The 16,170-nt window shown below is 38.5% G+C and overlaps 1 protein-coding gene across 1 annotated transcript in view; it reads right to left on the bottom strand.

The window, feature by feature from the left end:
• Positions 1-3,084, bottom strand: part of CHORDC1 (cysteine and histidine rich domain containing 1) — a 28,387-nt gene extending 25,303 nt beyond the window's left edge. The window contains exon 1 of the mRNA XM_021000745.2: positions 2,867-3,084. Within this exon, the coding sequence (XP_020856404.1) occupies positions 2,867-2,930 (64 nt within the window). The 5' untranslated portion in view covers positions 2,931-3,084. The remainder of the gene's footprint in view (positions 1-2,866) is intronic.
• Positions 3,085-16,170: the final 13,086 nt, after the last annotated feature.

Here is a 16,170-nt window from a genome sequence, read left to right on the forward strand (position 1 = left end):
ATCCATCTTTATGAGTTCAAATCTGGCCTCAGACTTCAGGGCCAGCACCCTGTCCACTGATCCACCTAACTGCCCTACATACATATATACATACACAGTATATGTATGCATACATTAAGATTGCCTATATATGCCCCAAAGCCATTTCCCAATAGATAAAGGGTACAAGAATATGAAATTCTCAAAAGAATCGAAAACTATTAACAGTAACATGAAAAATACTCTAAATCACCTATAATAAGAGAAAGCCTAATCAAAACAACCCTAAAATTTCACCTCAAACTCAAAAAATTGGCAAAGATGACAAAAGATGGGAATAGTCTATATTGGGGGGGGGTTGTGAAAAGACAGGACATTCTAGGGCATTGATGGAGTTTGGATCAGTATAACTATTTTGGAATTATACAAATAAATAGACAATGTCCATTCCCTTTGACCCAGTCATTATAGTTCTAGACAAATATCCCAAGGAGGTTACTAATAAGAAACAAGTCCCATATACACCAAAATATTTATAACACAACTTTAGACACAAAGTATATGCTGATCATTTGGGGGATGACTAAACAAATTGTAGTATTTTATATATATATAAAAAACAGAATTTGATGACTAGAAAAACATGAAAAGATTTACACAACAAATGCACACTGAAGTAAAGAGAGTCAACAATAGGCATAATGACTACAATAATCTTAGTAGAAAGAATCACCTCAAAACAATAAAAAATTAATTCTGTGAAATTACAAAGAACAATTACAGTCCCTAAGAAGAGATCTGAGAAGACATTCCCCAACCCACTCCTTCACAGAGGTCCACAGACATACCATGCACATATTTTCTGACTTTTTTTTTGATGTATATCTATCAGTTTTGTTTATTTTTTTCTTTTTTTTCTTTAAAAAAATATTATTTGTTACATAGGATGGCTCTATCCTCTCCAGGGGTCCATGAACTTTTAAAAATATTTTGATAACTGCATTTCAATATAAATGTTTTTCTTCATAATCTTGTCATTTTGCCATGATTTAAAAGTACTTTTTCTGAGAAGGGATCCATAGGGTTCACCAAAATGTCAAAGGGGATTATGAATCATAAAAGTTTAAAAACCTTTACTTTAAGTGAACTTGACTTAAATTACTTTCAAGGTTAATCATATTCTTCCATGCAACCAAAACATGGCTTTATACACTACCTTGGTATAGGATAGTCCCAGGTTTATCTTCATGTACTTAATCCTAACTTTTCTCCCCCCATTTTACTTTACATCTACATCTTTATGATTCCCAAATTTAAGTGAAGCAAAGAATGATAAAGATTAGATGTCACATTTATTCTAAAAAGTCCTTTACTCCAAATGTCTTTATCATTTTAGATGATTTTACCAAATCACTTGTGCCTCAAGATAACTATTTTATAGAATTTAAGAGCTGGTACAATTGCCCACATGGTGTAGAAATCCACTCCACGACTAATTCAAGATGTTATTAAATTATTACAATTCCTCAACATCCCTATAATAAAGGCTACTGTTACTCCAATTCCACTTTTAAAGCTTCGGGCCATTTTATCTAAAAGTAATCTATCTTTTATCCTAAATCTAAATAACTATTTTGTCAAAATGTATTACATATTCTACCTGGCTCCTATAAGAGAAGATTCCCACATATTCCTAAAGGGCGAGATGGTATTTGATCCCAGTTCACAATACTTTGGTGAACAACAGTTTACCAAATATTCATCAGGTGCCTACAAATGGAATGGCCATGGGTCAAAATCCATTATCTCCAATAAGCTGTGATTCTACAACATAAGATGTTGTATAAATAAAACATAAAACACCACATCTAGTGGTACACGTAGATTTTATGTGTACAACCTAATAGCCACTCAGAATCAGATTTGAGACTGAGGCCTTGAGAGTTTAGTTGACTTGAAGAGTTGGACAAATCCCCTAAACTCCACATTCTGTGCTCTACTATAAGTGATGCAGTCTAAGAAAAACCTCAGCTATTGCGTAGTCACAGTTGTCTGTAATGTCAAAAACAGAAACAAAACTGATGCTTTTATAACAGATTAAATCAACAGTAACATACAATTCGGCAAAAGTTGCAGTGATCTTTCCAAAGAGAGACAAAGTAAATTTAAAAAGAAAAAAAGTTTTACAACAGAGGAAGTATAGAAGTCTGGAATTTTGGCATTGTCTACTAGATCTCTGTGAACTTTTGAGGATGCATAACTGAAATGTCAGGTAATAACTACATGTTCTTTTCCTACACCTAAACTGTAATGGGACCCAACTTTATTCTTTAGAATAAAGGGCAACGGGCCCGATATCGTCTCTAATTGATTACGTCCCCCAGGTACTGCTTAGTGAGAAAGAATAAAGTTGACAGCAGAATGGGGATGAGCAGAAGGAGAGATGCAGAAGGTGACTAGGCAAACACGTGGGGCCAGAGGTGAGTTAATTTCTTTACTTGGGAAGAAAGGAAGGGAGGGCGAGATATGGGGTCCATGGGAGGTGAGGCAGGGGATAGAGAAGGAAAGAGAGAGGCTTTGGGATGCAGGAATAGGGAGAAAAGAGCCGCATCATGACTCTAATGCTCAGGATGGGTCCAGGGGAATGGCCGCGATGTGTGGTCAAATTGGATGGAGGATGGCCGGAGGGCTGTGAGTAATGCAGGGATGTGGGGAGAGGGGCCTTGGCAAACCCCGCTTTGGGCCGCGGGGCTGTCGGGCCATCCTTAAAGGCCGGCTCTCCTCTACCAGGGGGGGGGGGGGAGCTGGGCCACCCTAAGAGCCTGGCCAGGGGGAGGAAAGTGAAGAGGGGAGGAGTAAGAGGGGGCTGGGGGAATGTTTTTCTTACCATCCGTGTTGGTTTCAGGGTCGAAGCGCTGGCCGCAGCCTCTATTGTAGCAGAGCAAGGACATGTCTCTCTCTGCCGCGACCGGCAAGCTGACAGAAGCCGGACCGCAGGGGCGGCTGCAAGGACTCTTCAACCGCAATCTGCTGTCTGACTCCTCTGGCGACAGTCGGTTTCCGGAAACGGCCGGTTCCGCTTCGGGAACCTTCGCGAACTTTCCGGTCGTGCGCAAGCGCAATAGAAGCCTGGAGGGGCCGAAGGAGGAGGTGCGGCGGCGCAGTGGCGTGGCTGCGCGCGCCGTGCTCAGTGACCGCCGCGGGGGGCCCAACAGCCACAACCGTCATTGCTTGTGTAGGAGGCGTCTGAGGCGGTGCAGTGAGTCTGCCGGCTGGGAAAAGCTGGTGCGGAGAGCAGAATGAAAGGGAAGGCTGTGGGCTTTGGCTTCATTTCCTGAGCCCCATTGGTCCGCGACGCTTGGGGTCTTAGCATCCCTGTTAACGCTTTCTGTAGGCTGTGATTGTCAGCAGAGACTGCAGGAATGCCCGCGAAAGGGTTAAAGACTGATAGTTAAAGACTGGTTGCTTTGAGTCCTGCATAAAAGCCACAGGCGAAATACCGAATAGAGTCAATGTTCAAAAAGTGAATAATTGTTAAAACCCGTGAGACTGGGACCTATGGCTGTCATCAAAGGAATACGCTTCCTGCATCTCCCCTTTCCCCACATCCATGTTTTGCCGTTTGCTTTTAGCCCTCCGTCCTTTATTTTTTTCCTTTTGGTCCCTATAACTAATTCCTGATCTCAATAGTACAATTAAGGGGGATTTTTTTTTTTTTAGAAAAGAATGAATGAAAAAAGCATTTACTAAGTGCTTCTTTTAAGTTGCAACTAGAATCCCACTTTCTATAGGAAACCTTCTCTAACCCTGCTTAATTCCCATGCTTTCCTTTTATTTCCTATTTATCCTGTATATTTTGCTTTGTTTATATTTGTTTGCTTGTCTCCTCTGTTACATTGTAAGCTCTTTGAGGGCAGGGACTATCTTTTGCCTCCTTTTGTATCCCTCGCTGTGGATGTGCTTAATAAATAAATGCTTATTGAATGAATGCTTATTGTATGCTAGATACTGTGCTAAATTCTGGGGATACAAAAATATAAAACGACCAATTTTACTGTCAAGGAGCTTACATTCTAATAAAGGAATACAATATAGCTATAGGATAGTGGTGTTTTGGTCAGAGAAGTCACAAGGATGGTGACTGAAATTAGAAGGCAAGTGATAAGTCCTTTCCAAGAAGAATGGCAGTGTTGATTACTGTTCCCATAACTAAAGGTTAAAAGAGGGAAAGAAAGAGTCTGGACAGAGACGGGAAATAAGTACTAGCAGTTGGTGGGGCTGAAACTGATAAGTTTAAATCTCACCAATCACAAACCCAGGGTCTTGGGTGAGAGCTGGAGTGCCAGATGGGAGATGGAAACTGGAGTGGCTTGGGAACCATCCAGGGAGTTGTTACACAGGTATGCCTCATTCAACGCCTGAAGTCTATAAATTCACCATTGGTAACAGAGTTCTAAGTTAGGTTTTCCTTTTCATTATTGTGGTAATCATGTAAATTAATCCTGAATGTTTAATTCACCTTGTATTCCTATGAGTTTTGACAAGTGTTAAAAATGATTTTTCTTGGTAATCTGTGTCTTAGAGACTCTGAGCTCCACCCTGCCAGCCTTTTGTCCAAAGTTGTTCAGAAGGACATCTCTGATGTTGAGATTGCATTGAATCTTATCTTGGTCAAACTCCAACCCAGGCCTGAATTGATTTTATCCCATACAGGTTTGGGTGGAGAAGGACTTCCAGGACTGGGGGTCATATTTCCTTTGATGGTGGGAGATATTGACCTGGGTGGATTGAGTGATCTAAGGAACCAACTCACCTCCTAATGTGTTCACCAATCACAATTGATTGGCACCTCTTGGGAACACCTACTCTTCGGAGGGCACATAAGGCTGTACCCTAAAATCCTAAACTGAGCCCCCGTAGAGGAAGCCTAGTTTTGGACTGCACTCCCATGCAATGCATGTCAAGCTACTTCGAGAAATTAAACTGTGGACACATGTACCCCAATTTTGTTTGTCTCTTTCTTAGAGCAGACTCTTTCAAATTGAGGTTCGTGGGGATCATGGGGTCTGGGGATGACACAAGTTTCCCTCATTTCTTCACATTGGTCTTCTATAAGAAGAGTAAAATACTAAGTTATATTCATGCGATTTGTTAGGCCATTCTCTAATCAATGGGCACTTTTTTTCTGAGTTCTTTACTACCACAAAAATTTCTGCTAAGAATATTATTATTATTATTAATATGAGTATTAGTACATGGGGACTTTCTATTATATTCTAATAAGGGAAAACAACTCACCTAGGGATGATGGAAAATACTATGTATGTGGGAGGGGAAGAGGGGTGTTCGGAAGGTGAATTTTGGCAGGCTAGGAGAAGGTAAGAGGCTAGAGAAATCAAATGACAATTGCCTAGCATTACATAGTAAAAAATCTCAATTTACTTGCATTGAAACCTATATTTTCTGTCTACAAAACAAGTTCTTCACTATGCTGCCATTCCCATGCTTTGTTGTCTACCCCCACAAACAACAGGTCTTAGAAATTAACTGAATGTTGGTGGGGGTGGGAGGGAGTAAGGGTGAAGGAAAAAAAAATCAAAGATGATTCTTGGATTGTGAACTTCCATATCCAGGTGGTAGCATCAGCAAAGAAGGAGAAGCTAGAGTAGGGGATAACATGGGTTTAGTTTTCAATATTTTGGATTTGAGGTGCCAGTAGGGTATTCGGGTGATGTTCAGCAGGCCATTGGAAAAATGAGAATAGTTCCTGAGGATAAATAGGGTAAAAATAAAGATTTGGGCATCATTTGACAATGATACTATGATTCTGCTAGTGAGCCTGGTCCAAAGTTTTAGAGTTATCCTTGAATCAATCCTTCAAGGCTCATGCTCATTCTTTACTACTGTCATGTTGTATTTCTCATTCTTAACTCATTCCACATATCCAATTCATTGCCAAATCCTGTTCTTTCTACTTTCATAATTTCTCATAATATTTTACCTCTTCTCCACTGACACAGTGAAGCCCTTACCACCACTTAGTGGACTAGAACAATAGCCTACTAGCTGGTCTCTGCCACAAATCTCTCCCCATGCCAATCCAATTCTCTTCACTCAGATGCCAAGGTGATTTTTCTAAAGCTTACGTCTTACTATGTCTCCCTCCTTCTTAATAAAGTCCAGTGGCTCCCTTTCAATTGCAAGATCAAATATAAATTCCTCTACGGGGCATGTAAAGTTTTTTATAACCTGGCTCCTTCCCACCTTTTCAGTCTTCTTAAACTTTACCCACTCCAGCTATACTGGCCTACTTTCAGTTCCTCAAAGAGAACCTTCCATCTCTGGTCTCTGTGCCTTTGTACTGGCTATTTCCCAGCCTTAGAATGTTATGCCCCCTCACCTCTGCATTTTAGTTTCACTGACTTCCTTTAAGATTTCATTCAAATTCCACCTGTTTTCAGGAGGCTTTTCACAATCCCCTCAGCTTCTAATATCTTCCCTTCTCACACTGACTTCCATCTACTCAGTATATATCTTATACTTGCCTATTTACATGCCGTCACTTCTATTAAAATGTAAGCTCCTTTAGGGCAGGGACTCTTTTTGCCTTTCTGTGTATCCTCAGCACTTAGCACAATACCTGGCCTATAATAAAACACTCACTAAATGTGTGTTGACCAGCTTGTCTCCTGTATGTTGACTTTAGTTCTCCTAGCACTTCTAAGTATCTAAAGGTCAATCACTTAATCAACATATATTTAGTAGGAACTAGTAGGTGCCAGACAACTGTGCTAGGTTCTGGGATACAAAGTAAAAAATTATCCCTGCCCCAATGGAGCTTACATTTTAGTATGGAGATACAACACATATTGCTGACTGGTAAGAAGGGCAGCTCTGACTGAACTAGTCAAAGAGATTGTGAGTGGAGTCATAGAACAATTGGTTATCATTTCTTTTCTAATAGCAATAATAATATAAGAATATGGAGAGGGGAGAGGGCATCAGGTTATTTGGCAAGATGACTACACTGCCTAGACCCTGGTGTCCTGGTGGATAACTGGATGAAATAAAATATAGTCTGGGGATCTGGAGAAAAACTATATATAGTGGGCTAAGGTGAGGATTAACACACTCATCCTACAATCTAGGCAGCTGTACCCCAGTGACAATTCCAAAGATAAATGGATTAAATTTTCAGGGGAGGAGCTAGGTCTGGAAGGTTTGTTCCTCATGGGGAAAAGCATAAAGCAACAGGGCAGATGTCACAGCTGAATGGCATTAATTTGAGTGAAAACAGATCATGTTACTGCCAGAAAGGAATGCTGTCTGAGACTGAATGACTGTTCCATGGTTTATAAAAATAGCTAACATTTATACAGAACTTACTATGTATTGTGCTAAGCACTTTACAATTATTTTCTTAGTTAACTCTCACAATAATCCTGGGAAGTAGGGCCTATTATTACCTCTGATTTGCAGATGAGGAAACTGAGGCAAATAGAGGTTGTGACTTGCCTAGGTCACACAGCTACTAAGTGTCAGGGTCTAGATTTGAAAAATCATGTCTTCCTGATTCCAAGTCTGGCACTTTATCCACTGCACCACCTCACTTTCTAATTCTGCTACCTGGTCAGTTACTAGCAAGACTGGAAGTCTGAATAAGCCATGGTAGTAGCTATCTTCCCACCCTTCCCTCAACCTGGCAATGCTATTTTAGTGCCCTTTGTTGTTGTTGTTCAATAGTGTATGACTCTTTGTGACCCCCATATGGAGTTTTCTTGGCAAAGACGCTGGAGAAGTTTTCCATTTCCTTCCCCAGGGGATTAGATAAACGAGGTTAAGTGATTTGACCAGGGTCACACAGCTAGGTTTGAATTCAGGTCTTCCTGACTTTAGGCGTAGCACTGTATCTAGTGAGCCACCTAGTTAGTGCCATTTTTTAAATTTTGTTTTATTAACATACTAGAAGCAGCTTTACTTTTTAATCCCTTGATGGTCAACTTCTAATTTATTCTAGGAGATAAATGAAATATTGATCAGATCAATTATTAAAATGGAAAATCTATTCTTTTCCTCTGACCCAGAGATCCTATCTTTTATCCATTTAGGTCTTTCACTTTTTTCAGGTCATTTCCCATGGCACTCAGATTCAAACACTTAAAGTGAAAAAAAGAAACTCTACCAAATACCTGTGTGGAGAAAGTCATCACCCATCTCCTTTCTATCCTACTCCCAATTCCTTTCCATATATTCAAATATAAACAAACACGAAACAGTCCCTAACTTCAGGGAACTTACATTCTTTTTGAGATAAAGAATATCTACACCAATAAGTGAAACGTATATAATATATGTTATATGTATGTGTGTGTGTGTGTGTGTGTAGTATATATATATATATATGTATTACACACACACACACACATACATATATATAAATTCAATACTAAGTAATTTCAGGGTGAAGGAATACTAGCAATTGGAGAGATTATTATAGGCCTAGTGTAGGAGGTGGCATTTGAACTGAGTTTTGAAAGAAGCTAGGTATTCTAAGAGTTCATTACTGGCACAGGGCCACCCTGGGTAAAGGCACAAAGACAGGAAATGGAAAATTATGCTCTAGGAGCAGCAAGTAGCTTAGTTTGATTGAATGTAGAGTACATGTAGGAAAGCAATGTACAATAAGACTGGAGAGGGAAGCTGAAACCAGATTGTGAAGGACTTGAAATAAATAGAATTTGTGTTTAAGAGAGAAGAGAGAAACACTGGAACTTCTTTAACAAGGAAATGACATGATCAAATATGTGCTTCAGGAATATCAGTTTTGCAGCTGTGGGAACAATGGATTGGAATGGAGAGAGAGAAGGAAAGGATAATAATTAGGAGTCTATTGAAAAGCCTGGGTGAAAGGTTATGAGGCTCTAAACTGAGATGATGAATAGAGGGAAGGGGCTGAATACAAGAGATGTGAAGGTAGAATTGACAAGATTTGGCTACTGATTGGAAGTGGGAGGGGGCAAGAGAGAAAGAGAAGATAATAACTGATTGCATATCTGGTGATTATGAAAAGGAAAATAGAAATAGGGATGTTAGGAAGAGAAAGAATTTGCAGGAAACAGTGAGTTCTGTTTTGTACATATTGAGTATGAAATACTTACAGGACATCCAGTTGGAAATATCAAATAGGCAGTTCTATTATTTCTCTTCTGTTCTCCTTTCTTTCCTCCCCAAACACAACCCAGACCCAAATCAGTGAGTTTTGTTCTCTTATCTTTTGTTACTAGCTCTTAATAGCAGTAGTTCCTCTTGAATTCATGCCTTCACTGTTTTCTATCTTTCTACTCAGACATCCCTCCAACACTTTCCTATCTTCGACCAGTCCCTGGTTACTTAATTTACTTTATTGAACTTTAGGATCATGCATTTTAGAGTTGGAAGGTACCTTAGAGGTTATTGAGCACTCCAGATGATGGTTATAGTGGTAAAAGAAACAGGGAGCATGGATCATAGAGGATAGAGAGTAGACCTTAGAGTCTGGAGGAACTGAGTTCATGCCTCTTCTTTAACATAAACTGGCTGTGTAAATCTGGGCAAGTCACTTCACCTGTAAGTACTACAGGCAACTCTCTAACACTTTAATTTGCAAAGAAAGTGATTTTCAGTATAGAGAAGCTCTCTACATTAATGAAATCACAGGTGCAGCTTAGACGGGGAAATGCCAATAAAAAGCCTCATTCTTTTGTCACTAGATTTTTTTTTTAAAGCCAGACTTGACTCATTCTAATCTTTAGTATTCCTAACACTTTTTTTTTCAAGTTGGGCAGCTAGGTGGTGCAGTGGATAGAGCATCCGGCTCACCTTCCTCATTTCCTGAGTTCCAATCTGGCCTCAGACACTTACTTGCTGTGTGACCCTGGGCAAATCACTTAACCTTGTTTACCTCAGTTTCCTCTTTTGTAAAATGATCTGGAGAAGGAAATGGCAAACCACTCCAGTATCTTTACCAGGAAAACTCCAAATGGGGTCATGAAGAGTTGGACATAACTGAAAAAGACTGAACAGTAAAAATTCCTTTCAAGAATATACAAAGCTTTTATATACATTTTTTGTCTTACTTTCATTTTCTGTTCATATCTTTTAAAAATGTTAAATTCCCTATGCATACACACTAGTCTTTTTAAACAATTTCCCATTTCCTTTTCATTAGAATTCTTCCCTCTTGTCTCAAAATAATTTTATTTTTAAGACCTTTCCATCCGCCTATTGATGACTTCTAAGGAATTTTAGTTCATTTTAATGTAGGAATTTGTTTTGCTAGACTAGGAAGTTATATGTTGAGGGATTAAAAAAACAACAACTTTACTCTGTGTAGGTGGGGAAAAGCAGTGGGTGGGACAGATTAATTTAAAAATACTTTTTACTTGAAAAGCAGAAATAATAAGCTGTTAAAAAAAGAATTTTAGACCATGCATGATGTGATATGACAGGAAATGATGTGTTAAAAATTTATTAAGTGCCTACTATGTATCAGGCACTGTACTAAGCTTTGGGGATACAAATAAAAAAAAAGACAATTCTTGTCCTTATGACATTTACAATCTAATGGAGGAAGACAATGCATAAAAGGGTGGGGGAAGGAGTGGGAGAGAAGGGGAGAAGAGGCAGTATCAGAGGGTACTCCAGGAAGGGGTGTAATGTAGAAGATGGCAGAGTAGAAATCAAATAGAACAGCTAGTGACAATAAAAAAATTCACTGGGGTTTTGAGCCCCTCTACAAAGGGAGGCTATGTAATGAGTTTTTTGCTCTGCACTCTAGTTCTCCAATCAGAGAGAAAGAAGCACCCGAAGGTACTGATGAGGCCTGAATGGCAAAACTGAAGCATTTTTCATGATGATGAATTTCCTGGTAAAGAGTTTACCTGGTGTTATTGATCTAACCATATGATCCTATATGGTTTTTCTTTGAGCTTTTTGAAATCTGTTCTCTGAAAAATCTAGTGCTGCTTTTTGAATTTCTATTTTATTTTCCTTATTACCTTCTCCCCCTCCCATTGAGAAGGCCAAAAAAACAAAACCCATTATAAATATGTATAGTCATGCAAAACAAATTTCTGAATTAGCCATGTTCAAAAAAAGAAAAGAAAGAGAAGAAAATATCTTTATTGTGTTCTCTGAGCCCATCAGCTTTCTGTGTGAACAAAATTCATCATGGTTCTTCATGAGTCCTTTGGAATTGTAGTTGGTCATTTCGTTGATCAAAATTACTAAGTTTTTCAAAATTTTTTATCTTTACAATATTACTGTTACTATATGAATTGTTCTCCTGCTTCTATTCACTTCTCTTTTTGTCACTTCATGCAAGTCTTCCCGGGCTGTTTTTTTTAACCTCCTCTTCACTATTTCTTGTAGTACAACAGTATTCCATGATTTTCATATGCCATTACTTGTTTAGCCATTTACCCTTCAGGTTCCAATTCTTTGACACCACAAAAAGAACTGCTATAAATATTTTTGTACATATGCATCTTCTTCCCCTTTCTTTGACCTCTTTGGGGGTATAGACCAAGTAGACATGTCTCTAGGTCAAAGGGTATGCACAGGTTAATAGCTTTTTGGACAGAGTTACAAATTATAACTGGACTAGTTCATAGCTCTACAAACAGTGAATTAGTATGCCTGTTCTCCTATAATTCCTCCAACATTTATCATTTTCCCTTGTTTGTCACTTAGCCAATCTGTTGGGTATGAGGCAGGATCTCAGAATTGTTTTAATTTGCATTTCTCTAATTATTAGTGATTGAGAGCATTTTTCACATTACTATGGATAACTTGAATTTCTTCTTCTGAAAACTACCTATTCATTTCCTTTAACCATTTAGCAATTGGGTAATGGTTCTTATAAATTTGACTCAGTTTCCTATTGATTATAGATGTGAGGAATTTATCATAGAAACTTATTGCAAAGATTTCCCCCCAAAAAATTTTTTTACCAATTTACTTTTAATTTAATTTCCTTGTGCTTTCCTCCTCTGTTGTCTTATAAATTATAAGATAGGATGGCCATTTTCCTCCAAACTTTCCATTATTTCCATCTCTTCCATTTGTTATATAGAGATTAGCATTCCTCCTTTATCCTTTTGTTTTTTGAGGAAGAAAATAGAATTGGATGGACTCTTGCTAGGGAGAGCAAAAGAGAAAGAATGCCATTAAATGTCTGGATAATTGAAACTCTCATCTGTAGGATACAAGAAATAGGGTCCAAACTGAAAGACATCAATTATTAACTGAAAGCTAGGCCAGGTTTGTATTGGGTTTTAACAAAATGTTGAAATCCAAAAAACTGAGGTGAGCTGGCAATTGGTTGCAGAAACAGAAACTGAACCAGGAGAATTAAAATTTCTTAATTAAATATAAAATATAAGGAACATCAACTGAAATACCTGTTTCAACCTGCATACTCTAAATTCAGGTCTTTTGATAATTGTTGCTGACTGTAAATCACACCACCTCACCACCATATCCTTTACCAACATGTGGGATGATTTGGAAAGAATTTGTTATTCTTTCTCCAGACTCAAGTATGCCCATTATACTGTGAACTCTTATACCATATTTCCCCCAGAATCCCTACTTAGACCTTTAACCAATGACTTCATGGGATGGTATTGATGAAAGACCTTTACCATTTCTGATCTTAGGGATTATGTGCTTTCTTCTATGTCCTTTCCTTGGGTCTATACTGTTGCCAGTCCAATTAATAAACATTTATTAAGTGCCTACTACGTGCCAGGTACTGTGCTAAGTGCTGGGGATTTAAAAAGAGGCAAAAGATAGTCCCTGACCACAAGAAGCTTACAATCTAATAGTGAGACAACATGCAAACAAATATAGACAAAACAAGCTATATGTAGGATAAATAGGAAATAATTAACAGAGGGAAGGTGCTGGAATTTTGAGGAGTTGGGAAAGGTTTCCTACGGAAGGCAAAATTTTAGTTGGACTCAAAGGAAGCCAGGGAGGTTAATACTCACAGCAGAGGAGGGAGAGTGTTCCAGGTATGGGAAACAGCCAGAGAAAATGCCCAGAACCAATAGAAGGAGTGTCTTGTTCTTGGAACAGTCAGAAGGCACTAGAGGGAAAGGATGCTATACCCAGAAATGACTATGATGCAGAAACAAAAAGCATCAATAAAGCTTCTTTTTAAAAATGTATACATTATATACACAGATGTAAACAAGCTATGAAAGCTCCTTTTTAGGAAAAATCAATTTTTAGTGGTTGAATTAAACTGATGGATTGGAGTGGGGAGATTTTGGGGGCAAGCAAATTCACTAGCAAGCTATTGCAATAGTCCAGATGTTAGGTGATGAAAGCCTGTACTAGAGTGGTGGAAGTATCATAAAAGAGAAGGGGGTTATATTTGAGAGATGTTTCAAAGGTGAAATCATTAGGCATTGGGGTGGTGGTAAAAGATATTAGGGAATCTAGGATGCTTCCTAGATTGTAAAGCCAAGGGACTGGTAGAATGGTGTTGCCTTCTACAGTAACAAAGAAAGTAGATGTTGGGAGGAGTTTAGGGAGAAAAATAATGAGTTCAATTTTGGACATATTGAGTTTAAGATGTCCATTGGAAATCTAGTCTGATATATGTAAAAGGCAGTTGGAATTGCAAGACCGACGATCATCAGAGAGATTGGGGCAGAATAGGTAGATCTGAGAATCATAAGCATAGAGATGATAATTAAATCCATGGGAAACTATGAGATCACCAAGTGATGTAGTATAGAGGGAGAAGAGGAATGGGCCCAGGAAGGAACCCTGAGGGCCACCTGTGGTTAGAGAGAATGATCTGGAAGAGTATTCAGCAAAGGACTCAGAGAAAGAACAGTCAAATAGGAGAACTAGGAAAGAGTAGTATCCTGAAAACCCAGAGAGAAGAGATTATCAAAGAAGAGAATTATGATCAGTAGTGCCAAAGGCTGCAGAGAAGTTGAATTGAATGAAGGTTGAGAAAAGGTCATTGGATTTGGCAACTAAGAGATCATTTGTAACTTTGGAGAGAACTGTTTAAGAAGAGAGTGAGAGGAAAGAAAGTGGAGGCAATTATTCCAGATGCCTTTTCAAGGAATTTAGTTACAATGGGCAGAAGAGATATAGGATAGAAAGGTCAAGGCAGGGTTTTTAAGGATAGGAGAGACATGGGTATATTTGTAGGCAGTTGGAAATGAACCAGTGGAATGGAAGCAATTGAAAATAAGTGAAAGAGGTGGGATAACAGAGGTGGCATTGTGTTGGAGGAGACAGGATGTAGTAGGATCACTTGAACAAGTAGACAGGTTAGTCTTGCTGAGGAGTAAGGCTACTTCATCATGTGAGATAGGAGTGAAGAGAGAGTGGCAGAAGGCACCTGAGTTAAAGAAATTAAAGAAGAAGAGAGAATTCATGTTGAATGGCTTCAATTATTTTTCTGTAAAATATGAGGTCAGTTTTTCAATTGAGGAAGTGAGGGGAGAGGGAGCCATGAGAGGTTTGAGGAGGGATGATACTGTAGGCAGACTAATTGTCTCTATAGGTAAGAAACACTTCTGAACAATATATCCATGTCTATTCACAATTAGTGACAGTTGGTAAGACTGAAGCTGTATCATAGCTACAGCCACTAAAATTCATTAGTGATTTTTTAAATATCTTAGAGAGTTCCCTGTGGTCCACAACTGGACAACTGTAGTAGAGACAGTTACTGCTGCCTATTAAATCTCCCTAGGAGGGGAGGGGCATATAATTTTGTGGAGAGGTGCAGGAGCTCATATAAAACTTACATCTACTTGAGTGGGTACAACAACACTAGGAGAGAGGACAAATAGATCTGGGTAAAGGTGTCCTGCATCTATTGCTGAAGATTGACTTTAATAATATCTTTAGTTAAGGTTTGGTGATTGCAAAGACAGACCTGCCAAGATGATTGATCTGGCAGTTGTCCGAATTTGCATTTTTTCATGACAGTACACCTGCTTGTAGATTGCAATGTCTGAGAAGACAGGATGAAGTTGAACCTATTGAAAAATAATGTCCAGCAGATCTGTTGCTGATTAAACTGTTGAACAATCTGAAGGTCTTCTAGATTCTTATAGTCAGCATGGGTAATGATGGGATAACTCACATTCTTGAGATGGCACCCTATTCCTAAAATGAAACTTTAATTTCTTTTTCCCTGATTTTTAAAAACATTTTTATTTAAAGTTTTGAGTTCCAAATTCTATCCTTCTCTACCTCCCTACCCTTCCCCCTCCCTAAGATGGTTATATATGTGCAATTATGTAAAACATTTTCATATTGGTCTATACAAGAAGACTTGGATAAAAGAGAAAAATGAAAGAAAGAAAGTGATAAATAGCAGGCTTCAGTTTGTATTCAATCAGTATCAGTTCTTTCTTTGGAGGAAGATAATATGCTTCATCATTAGGTCTTTGGGATTGTCTTGGATCATTGTATTGCTGAGAATAGCTGTCATTCACTTCTTCATAGAACAATATTGCAGTTATTGTATACAACATTCTTCTGATTCTGTTCACTTCACTATGTGTCAGTTCATGTAAGTCTTTTCAGGTTTTTCTGAAATCAGCCTGCTTGGCATTTCTTATAGCACAATAATATTCCATTACAATCATATACCACAGTTTGTTTAGCCATTTCCTAATTAATGGTCATCCCTTTGATTTCCAGTTCTTAGCCACCACAAAAAGATTATGAAGCTTTGATTTCAATCAGCTCCTTTCTTATACTGATATTCTTTTCTACATTGGCCACCTTACTAGAGAAATACTTGCAGGGCTACTACATGGAAGAGGATGGTATACTCTTGAGAGGATAACTCACTTGGCAGTAGAGTGTACTTTGGTTCCTTGATTAGACTATTTCTTCAATTCCAAATACATGAAGACAGGAGCTGAGGTAAAAAGATTCTCTTTTTTGTGCACCATTCTTTAAAAATCTGTGTTATTGTCATTGTTTAGTTGTTTCTATTATGTCTGACTCTTTTAACTTTGTCATTTTTTTCTCTAGCTCATTTTACAGATAAGGAAACTGAGGTAAACAGGGTTAAGTGACTTGTGCAGGGTCACACAACTAGTAAGTGTCTTGGGCCAGATTTGACCTCAGGAAGATAAGTCTTCCTGATTTTAGGCTTGGTGC

This window comes from Phascolarctos cinereus, unplaced genomic scaffold, assembly GCF_003287225.1.
Source record: "Phascolarctos cinereus isolate Bilbo 61053 unplaced genomic scaffold, phaCin_HiC Scaffold_726;HRSCAF=1367, whole genome shotgun sequence".
Classification (NCBI taxonomy): domain Eukaryota; kingdom Metazoa; phylum Chordata; class Mammalia; order Diprotodontia; family Phascolarctidae; genus Phascolarctos; species Phascolarctos cinereus.